The sequence below is a fragment of the Alexandromys fortis genome, unplaced genomic scaffold (genome assembly GCF_014885135.2).
Source record: "Alexandromys fortis isolate MF-2015 unplaced genomic scaffold, M_Fortis_MF-2015_v1.1 scaffold_11, whole genome shotgun sequence".
Lineage (NCBI taxonomy): Eukaryota > Metazoa > Chordata > Mammalia > Rodentia > Cricetidae > Alexandromys > Alexandromys fortis.
This window is the reverse complement of record NW_026067912.1, coordinates 12,200,989-12,210,639: the sequence shown is the minus strand read 5'-3', so window position 1 is coordinate 12,210,639 and position 9,651 is coordinate 12,200,989. Positions and strand designations below refer to the sequence as shown.

Genomic DNA, 9,651 nt, shown 5'->3' with positions numbered 1-9,651 from the left:
GGCAAGGTTGTCTGCTGCTGCGCTACCACCATCTTCTACCCAGCACATGGAAGAAGCCTGTCCACACCAGAGAACAAGGCCAGCACATCAAACACAGACAGCTCAGTTTCCAGTATCAGGCTTCCAGCATTAGTGTAAGCAGTTTCCCTTTGAGACATTAAAATAAAACAAAAACAAAAAAGATCAGTTTTCAAGAAGATGATAGGCTTATTTATAATTTATACTGTTTTAAATTACACTAATAAACTTAGTTATTCTAGATTTTTAAGTCAACAAAACCAGAAATTTAAAACAAATAGAAAAATTTCAGTCAGGTAAACTGATAGAAGCAAGGGCTCCATCTGGTATCTCAGTCTCTTCAAGTGAGTGGCTTGTTTCTGCTTCCTTGGGGTCCTCAGTCTTCTTGGGCTGGCCAAAATGGAGATTGAGGTCACACAGCAGGATATGGGAGAGTTCTGTGTAAGGCGAAGACATGGTGGCACCGGTGTCATGACAACTAGTACTGCTTTAAAGAGCTATTTTCTAATTTCTAATGACATTTTGAAATATTTCCTGTTTAAGCTACTACTGAGGTGTGACCCATTTTGACTAAAAACCATGGGTAGAAAGGCCCTCCGCCCATCCACCAGCTATCTTCCCACACTGCAACACTGTGTAAATATATCTTAAACTCAGCTAACTTACATGTGCACACAGTACACAGAATAGGAGCCACCACTAAGACATTACAAAGACAGGCTTCTGGTTTCAACTTTCCCTGTCATTTTCTTAGGTTTTATGTGTGTGTGGTGGTTTGCCCTCCTTTGGTGGTATGCTGATTAATCTTTGTTAACTTGGCACAAACCCATAACTAGGAAGAGGGGATTTCAACTGAGGAATTGCCTACATTAGACTGGCATGGACACGTGCCTGTGGGGGCATTTTCTTGATTGGTGAGTGATGTGGATGTGAGCAGTGCCATCCCCGTGCAGGTGCCTAAGTGTATAAGAATGCAAACTGAGCAAGTCAGTGAGCCACATCTCTGTGCTCTCTGCTTGGGTTCCTGTCCTGACTTTCCTTCATGATGTTAGCTGCAGGTGGGATAAACCCTTTCCTCTCCAAGCTGTTTTAGCCATGATATTTAATCATGGACACAGAAAGAAGACTAAGACAGGGTGGGTGTAAGTATGCTAGTATTTCTCTATCTCAAAAGACATTTTTTCTTTTCTATTTCTGCCATTTGCTCCTGACTAAAAACATTCTTTTACTGACTCCCTACCCCTTCAAATATACCTGAAGAGGAAAGCTTTTATTAACTCACTATTTAACCTTCAATTTTACTTGTATAGGTCCTCTTCACAGCTGGGTTTTGTAGTTACATCATCCCACTCTGGAGGAAGGGGCAGGCTTGCTCCTAACTATACTTGTTTTGTTTTTTAATCAGGAACATGATACCGCAAATGTCCCCTAGTTAGTAAATTGCTTTTCTCCCTATTTAGAACTTGGCCACTGCCTTATTACAAGTCTCCTCTCTCCTAAAATATTTATTTTGCAGTAATGGAGGTTGAACTTGGGGTCCTGTGCATGCTGGGCAAGCCTTGTATCATTGCTACATGGCCCTCATGTTTTTGTAAGGAATGGAGAACTGCTGGAGCTGTCAGTATAAAGGCTTATAAAAAGATACCATAGACAGAAATAGTGTCTGTCTGTGGCCATTTCAGGAGTATTGATGAGCAGCAGCATACATGGACAGTACACAGTATACAACAAAAAGATTGTTTTTTCTTTCTGGTCCCAGTGAATTATTCCAGGGCTGCCCTTACTTCTGACTGTCTCTCTCCTGGTGTGCACCACATAGGTGGTATCTGTTACTTGCAGCTGCAGGTCCAAAAGTGACACACAAGACGTCTACAGGGTTGTAAGAATAACTTTACACTCAAAATAGGTTTCCAGGGATAGGAATGGGACCTATAGATGAAGAGAGTCGGGGTACAGATCCCAGCTAATCCCTGAGGACCTATCGAAAATGAAATAGGTTAACTGATGAGAGAGTTCCCCAGCATGCTGTGGGGAGAGCTTATCCCCAGGAATATTCAATCAGAGAAAGTTCACATGGCTAGGAGTAAAACAGGAGAACACATCATGACCTTTAAGATCTATTATTACACTAAAAATATATTTAAAATGACAATCATTTCACTTATAGATTCAAACTTTTAATTCTTAATCTGGCAAAACCTCAGGGGCTTAGTAATGAATGATTCATGGATAAAGACACTGAATTTTGTGGAACATGGTAGTCATGTAACTGTGTTGAAGGAAGGGAAATTTAGACAGGTAGATAACTTAGTGGTGTCGGAATAGGGATTCAGGCCTAGCATCTTCAAACACATGGTTGAGATTGTACTGTAAACACTTATCAGGACAATTATAATCAGCAGAGAAACTGCCCTAGCTGCAGCACAAATTAGCTCTACCGTGTCTTGCATAGCAGTGGCGTGCAAACATATTGACCGAGTCCGTCCTTACCTTTCATCTTCTTCATCTCCAAAGAAATTGTATTAATGTTCTTAATCATGGCTTCCACTCTTTGCTTGAGGTCATGATGATTATTCTTCAACATCTGGTTATAAAAGAGAAACCGGAATGGTGTACAGAGCAGAGCTATTTTCGTGGGAGGCTGGTGAGGTGACTCTAAATCCAGTTCCCAACACTGACACTGGGCATCAGACTCCCACAGCTGCAGGGGACCCAATGGCCTCTTCTGGCCTTTCCAGATACCCATGCACAAATGGCACAAACACACACAGTTGAAAATAAATTTTAAAAAGTTATTTTTAAAAATAGTCATGTGTACTTAAAAAAATAATGTAACTTATAAAAGAAAAATTTAAACTAAAATCATTGTCTTTCCTAAATGGTTAGGTCAGCTACAACCTAGGGAAGCATCAACTGGTTTTGTCTTTCCAGGTTTCAAGTGGAATTGTATCTGGAAACAACTGCATCTGGAATTCTTGGGGTGAAGTTCCTTCTCTATCAAACCACATCCACAAGATGGGGCCCTTACAATAGAAACAAAGTCCCCTCTACAGAAATCCTCAGCGTTTACAAACTACCTTACAATTTAGCAACCGTGTGGGACCTTTCCTAATTTCATGTTTAGCCAGTGTCTTGACTCTTGAATGACAGTGCCCACTTGCAATTTCTTTAAAATGAAAAGTTGATGTGATTACATAGAATTTGTTGACAAGGGTATATCTAAAAATGTATAAACCACCACACTGTGCTATATGAAGTACAGTAAATATATCTGAGGCTGTCTGCAGAGAGATGGCTCACTAGATACTAACCTTTTAGTCAAACCCCACAAAATGACTTGAAAAATAAACTTCAATTAATTAGCCCAGGCCGCTCCTGCCATCTAAATGCTGGTAAGTTACACGTCAGTCAGGACCGTTGGAGCAGGATAATGAAATCAAACCACCAAGTTGGACCTTGTCTTTGCACTTTCCTGAATTCCCTCACAGTCCCTTTACAAGAGCTGCAAAATTTTATTTCTTTTCCGGACATTAATGAATAAAACGCACTTTGCATCCACCTCTATGTCCCTGAATAGTAACACAAGAATTCCAATAATAACCTCACTTGGACATGCCAAACCCAGGACTCGGGTTTGGGGGGGGGGGAGAAACATGGCTGTAAATAAGTATAAAACTTAATACTGATAAAATAAGAAAATGAAACAGGAACGTCCTGAGCCCCACATAGTGGGTAAGGGGAGTGAACGTCAGAGGGCTTAGGGTGCCGAATCCTACAGGGCTGGCGTCGGCTCAGCTTAACCGTAATTCAAATGACGTCTAACTGGAACAGAAGATCCAGGCCCAAGGACTAGATGGTGTCAGAGCCAATATGGCAAACAAGCCGCGGGCATGACGTCACTAACGCCCTTCCCCCTGCCCTGACAGAGGGTTTCGGGGTCAGAGTCTGTTCAGAGGTCTTCTTCCTGGGCCCCACCAACACCCCATGAGGGCCTCTGCTCTCTAGGGGTCACCAAGTTCCCGCTGTCCATGCCCTGCCCAGCGGCTGAGGACAGGCCTAAGGCAGTCTGGAAGTTTCCACAGCCCTCACACACCCTCCCAGTGCCCGTTCTCCAGCCACCCTTCAGCCGGGAAATTCGCCTGGTGACCGAATGGTTTCAAATAACTCACCTTCCCAACTGCTCACCACAAAGAAAAGCCTCGTCGCCGTCAACGGACCCTGTGTGCACCACTCCTCAACAGCCAACTTGACGCTAGGTGTGGCGAGATGGCAGGGAAAACCAGGATAGGCTTCCTGATTGGCCAGCGTCTCTGCCTGCATGATTGGCCAGAGTCTCTGCCTGCAGCATTCTGATTGGGTAGTGTTTTCGCCTGTGGCATTCTGGGAATTGTAGTCTTAAATAAGCAACTCAAGGACAGATTCTGAATTCTAGACTGCAAGTGATTCCTGAGGGTGCCAGCAAGGCCTTGTCATTTTCTGCTTCCTAGGTGTGGCTTACCTGTATTTCTTTTTCCACAGTGCAGTGCTGGAGCTAGGGGCAGATTCTAGATTGATTCTTGTGGTTTGAAGCCGAATTTACCATTCCTTCAGTTGAATAGATACAGATAAACCCTGCAACCCTCTGAGACCAAACACCTTATTGTTCTTATGGAACAATAAAAAATATGCTGAAATGATATTCTGAGGGCTGAGATAATTTATCAGAGGTGTTTGGTGGGTGATAACTGTCCCATCCATAATGGTTTGCTTTTTTCCCTTTTCTTTCTTTCTTTTTTTTCTTTGGAAAATTGTTTCTCTGTGTAGCTCTGGTTGTCCTGGAACTCACTTTGCAGACTGGCCTGGCTTGGAACTCACAGAGATTCCTTGCCTCTGCTGGGATTAAAGGCATTTGCTATTATTGTCCAGCTTGCTGGTGTCGGTCTTATAAATTTTTCAAATGCGTAGGCTACAGATGAGCTGACAGATACAGTGGTTTCTTGCCAAGTGGAGAAGCTGGGATTCAAGCCATCTTTGCTTGCTTCCAAGAGGAATCCCTGCCATGACACACTCAGGCTCTGGCCCAGGCATTTGACCTGGTGCTCTGGGCTATTACTCTAGATCTGCTGAGATCTTAGGTCTCCAGCACCAAGTGCTAGAGCGTTCTGTTTCCTCCAGGCCTCTCACATGGTATAGTTGAGCTTTACTAGGTCAGTGCCTTTCTGACAAGCCACAGCACAGTCTGTTGGTCATTTTAAATTTAGCCTACCTTCCGTTTAACCATGTAGAATTTGTCTGACGCCGAGTTCAGTAGATGAGGAAAGTATAGGAGAACTGAGCTTCAGTCCCGATGGTAGCTAGCTGTGTGGTCCTAGAAAACTTACCTTTTTCTTCTGAGCCTTCCTTTCCTTGTTGGGTTTCCTTGTGGGAGGCACAGGGTAAATTTCACTTGTGGTTGGGTTAACATATAACAGCCTATTGCAGATAACATTATTGTGGCACCTAAATTATTATTACTATCTCATCTTAAACTTCCCTCCCTTTAAATTTACTTTAAAAAAATTATATATCACCAGTATAAGTCTAATAAAATGTGACCAGAAGGTAATAGATGAGGACAAAGCGAATGAAAATAAGATAATATTTTACATTTTGTGAGCTTGCCTCTGGATGCTGTGTCTTCAGAGTCTGATCTTTGTTTAAATGGGTTCTTATTGATGAGGAAAGTGTCACAAACTGAGACTTCCATCTGAATGGTATCAGAAAGAGTGAAAGAACTGGAAGAGGAGTAACTCACCGTGAGTCTGTGCTGTTTGATGCCCACGTGCCCGAATAAACATCCTTCATATCACTGGAGGGATTTCTTCATGCATTGGGGGATCCCAGATTCGATGCTCTCTGACAATCCTTTCGTTTCTAAAGCTTCCTAATCCTCAATGAGCTAGAAATAAATTTTCAAATTCCATGAAATAGATTTCCTGAATCAGCCCTCCACAGTGCTGTGGTTAATACAGTTTACTGTATCAATATTCCTCTTGCTTAATATTTTTAATGCAATACTTCTGTTTGGTACTCTTTTAATATTTTAAATGTAACTACTTGATGTCTTATCTCTGTTTGGTAATCTGAGTTATGAAAATATAAGTAGACACTAAAGAATTGACAATGGGTGTTCTCTGAGCTCTTTGTGTCATGTGTTATGTTAGGAGCTTGACCCTGACAGATCTGAAGCAGCTATTATCCCAGCTACATAGAAAAAGCAGTGTATTCTCACACAGCTTAACTCCTGCCCTGCTCAAGGGTCCACAGCCAGGAAATGGCAGAACCACAGAATTCATCCCGTGTCTGTGACTTGGTTCTTCTGTTATTTTCTCTGCATGATGATGGCTGCTTCCTCAGCCAGATTTCACCGGCTGGGCTGGATTTTTGTCCCTATCAAATTCTTGTGTTGGAATGCTAGCCCCTAGCTCTTCAGAATGTGAGCCTACTTGAGGTGCATTTAAAGATGTTGTGACTTAAAGCAGAGAGGGGTTAAGATTGGACCGCATCACTTTGTAATAGTACCTTATATGGAGAGGGACTCTAACAGGCAGAAAGAACCAGGAATGATCACACACAGAGTAAAGATCCTGCGAAGAAACAGAAGGAAGGAGGCTCTCTGCAAGCCAAAAAGTCTCCAAAGGTGACAGTATCCCTCTGGCCTTGACTTCCACCCTCCGGAACTACGAGTGGCTGTTTCTGCTGTCCGAGATATTCTACCAGTAGTGTCGTGTCAGAACTGCCTGGCACATGGATAGACCATCTTGTGATGGTAAATGAGCCCAGCCTGCCTCCCAAAACTTTTAATTTCAATTGACCACTGAACATACATACACACATAATAACGAACACACAGGCACACAAATGTATGGTGGCCAGCATAGAGTGAGTGACATTTGTTTTCTGAATCCAGGACATCAACAATAATAAAATAAATAGAAATAGCACCAGTGTGTTCCAAAAAGCAAGGCTAACTTAGCAAGAAACAGTTTTTCTTCTTAGGAAGAAAACAGTTTCAGAATAAAATTGACTTAGGAGAAGAGCTTACCGCCTGTGCCCTCCTCCTCCCCTTCAGGTATGTTGGAAAATCCCTGCAGATAACGGCAGGAGAAAAGGGGGAGGGGATACTTAAGAAGAACTATTGGTTAGGTAGATGTGCTGAGATAGCATTGCAATTGGAGAACCCTGAAAGTCAAGTGGTGATGAGGGCTGAGACTGTGTAGGTATGGGGCTCTGAGCACACTGAACCTATTTCAGAATCTGTCTAGCGTTTTCAGTAACTGCCATTGTCTCACTTTCTGTGCTTAAAATACCTCTTGCCGGACTAACAGAAACTTCGGTAACCTCTGTAAGCCACCTGCCTACACACCCGCTCTGAACCCTGCCTCCTATAGGGGATTGCCATGACTGGCATTGGCAGTGGCCTGTCATCTGTTACTCACAAAGAACTGACGTCGTATTTCCTTTAAATAATCATCATAGGAGGATAGATGGACGAGAAACTCTGAAGGGGCAGCTATGGCAAGCCGCCGCCTTAGGTGACAATGACAACTGATTGCAGATTCCTTCCTTAAATAGCTACACAGCAATATAGTCTGTCTTTGTGGAATTTTTCTCCCTAAGGAAATAAAACCATAAAAGCATGATCTGCTTCTTACAGCCTGGGGTTCTTATAGTTGAGAAAACAAAGCAAAACAAACCTATTGTCTTTATTAATTTGGTAGCAGAACTTTACCAGAAACCAACATAGGTTGCAATTGTTGATTCTAATGTTAATCAAATAAAGGAGATTAAAAAGCTGGTGAATTCCCCATAAAGAGACAACGGTTGCAGAACAAGGCAATTAAGCCTTTTATGGAGCTGAGTGTGAGTCCCTCGGTTAGTTTTACTGCAAAATCCTGACATAAAGCCTTAGTTTACAAGAGAACAAATCAGGCAAATTACCGTACTTTTGCTGGGGCACGGGGCTTCTGTTTCTCTCCTTTGTCAGCTCATTGTCAATTAAAAGTGCTAGTCACTGTGTCTGAGGACCAATGCTCTTGGGATTCCTAACTCTCTTCTGAACATGGCTATGTACCGTCCCTGTGAACATGCATTCGGGAGGGAGCAGCCCTGAACCCACACTAACATCATTCTCTGAAAAACATGACCAGAGCCAGAAAGATCAGGAAAATTCCCTCGCTGTCCAGATGACCAGGGCTTGCCCATGGCCAACTACACAATGGGAGCAGGAGCAATTGGAACACCTTGGCTGCTGTGATGAAAAGTGAAGGTGTCACTGCCCACTGCCATCGTCCAGGAGCTGGCATCAGGCAGCCACTTAGTTCTCTCCCAGGGAAACACCTTCTGAAATGCAAAGTGATGTTAGTAATGGGACTCTACGTTGCTCCTCCCTTCCCTCCAAGTAAACAGTTGTCTTGTATTTCCAACACCCTCTCCCTCTGAGATAGGGAGTTTCCCAGAGAAGGCTGCCTAATAAAATACAGGTTATTCAGCTAAACTGAAATTTTACAGGAACAATAAAAGATTTTTTAGTATGAAAGTCCTGAGTCTCTTGTATGACACACTTAAACAGAAGATTTGTGATTTATCTGAGATTCAATTTAACGGGGGCTCCCACACTTCCGTTTGCTAACGCTGGCAAGTCTCTGTCCCTAACCACTGCAGCTGTGAACACAGCAGTGGGAAGCCTCGTAGAGTCGGCGGGTACAGAAGCCTAGAGAAGGCTGAAGCCTTCCAAGGCAGTTTTCAGAACGTTAACACAGATGCACTTACTGCGTCAGCGTTTGGCTTTCCTCGTCCTCCAGTTTCCTTTTGAAGCAAGCAAGGGGCTAGCTGTCTGAGAGAGCTGGTGCCATTCAACAAGGCACTGTTTTTTAACAGTTACTTGCCATGTCTTTTTGTTTGAAAATCCTTTGGGTTTGGCTTCTTAGAAACCCTTTTATCTAGCAAAGGCACGTTCTTGACACAAGTTGTGTTTGTTTTCAGAAATCCACCAATCAGAGAATACCTGTCTCTGTCCCAAAATAAAATATGTTTCTAATTCTATTATGTCAGCCATCCATCCCATAACAATACTTCCTCTGTTTATTAAAGGCATAGATCCTGATCTAATGTCACCCCCCTCTGGGCATTGTGCTCCCCCCCCACTCCTTGCGTTCTCATCAGCTGTCCGTGGAGTGAGGAATGAGCATCTTTATGAAAGGATTTATTAGGTGAATGAAGTCAATTACAGCAGAATGTAAGTGTGCTCATCTTTTGTTATGAAAAAACGCATATGTGTCTAAGAGCACATTTGGAAGAATATCCAGGAGCGCATGGACAAGGACGACTAACACTTATCATTACAGGATTTAAGGCCCTTTTCTTTGTATTTATTTGGTTGTAATTTATCCCATAATGACTTCTCTATATTTTAAATTCTTCTGATCATTGTTCTATGTGGTAAATCCGCCACATCTAAGCAGAGTTCCTCAGCCTGTGCTGTATCACAGCTGCTCAATGGGCGTGTAAAAAGTCAGATTCGGGGACCTCCATTAAAGACGCACTTGACAAATATAAGGAGGGGTCCCCTGAATCTCCAAGTCCAATCCCCTTCCTCCCTACCACCTCCCATCT

The 9,651-nt window shown here is 42.9% G+C and overlaps 1 protein-coding gene across 1 annotated transcript; it reads right to left on the bottom strand.

The window, feature by feature from the left end:
* Nucleotides 1–223: 223 nt before the first annotated feature.
* On the bottom strand, nucleotides 224–3,279 carry CUNH5orf58 (chromosome unknown C5orf58 homolog). Its single transcript, XM_050138748.1, has 2 exons — nucleotides 2,509–3,279; nucleotides 224–455 (listed from the first exon to the last, which is right to left on the bottom strand). The coding sequence occupies exons 1-2, from the start codon at nucleotides 2,828–2,830 to the stop codon at nucleotides 307–309; spliced, it is 471 nt and encodes a 156-aa protein (XP_049994705.1). The 5' UTR covers nucleotides 2,831–3,279; the 3' UTR covers nucleotides 224–306.
* Nucleotides 3,280–9,651: the final 6,372 nt, after the last annotated feature.

What these genes read in the sequence shown, in the direction of transcription:
- CUNH5orf58 (XM_050138748.1), bottom strand. Translation starts at nt 2,830, where the DNA reads ATGACTATTTTTAAAAATAACTTTTTAAAATTTATTTTCAACTGTGTG. An exon ending in GGAGATGAAGAAGATGAAAG is followed by an intron (nt 456 to 2,508) that starts GTAAGGACGGAC and finishes CGCCTTACACAG; the next exon opens with AACTCTCCCATATCCTGCTG.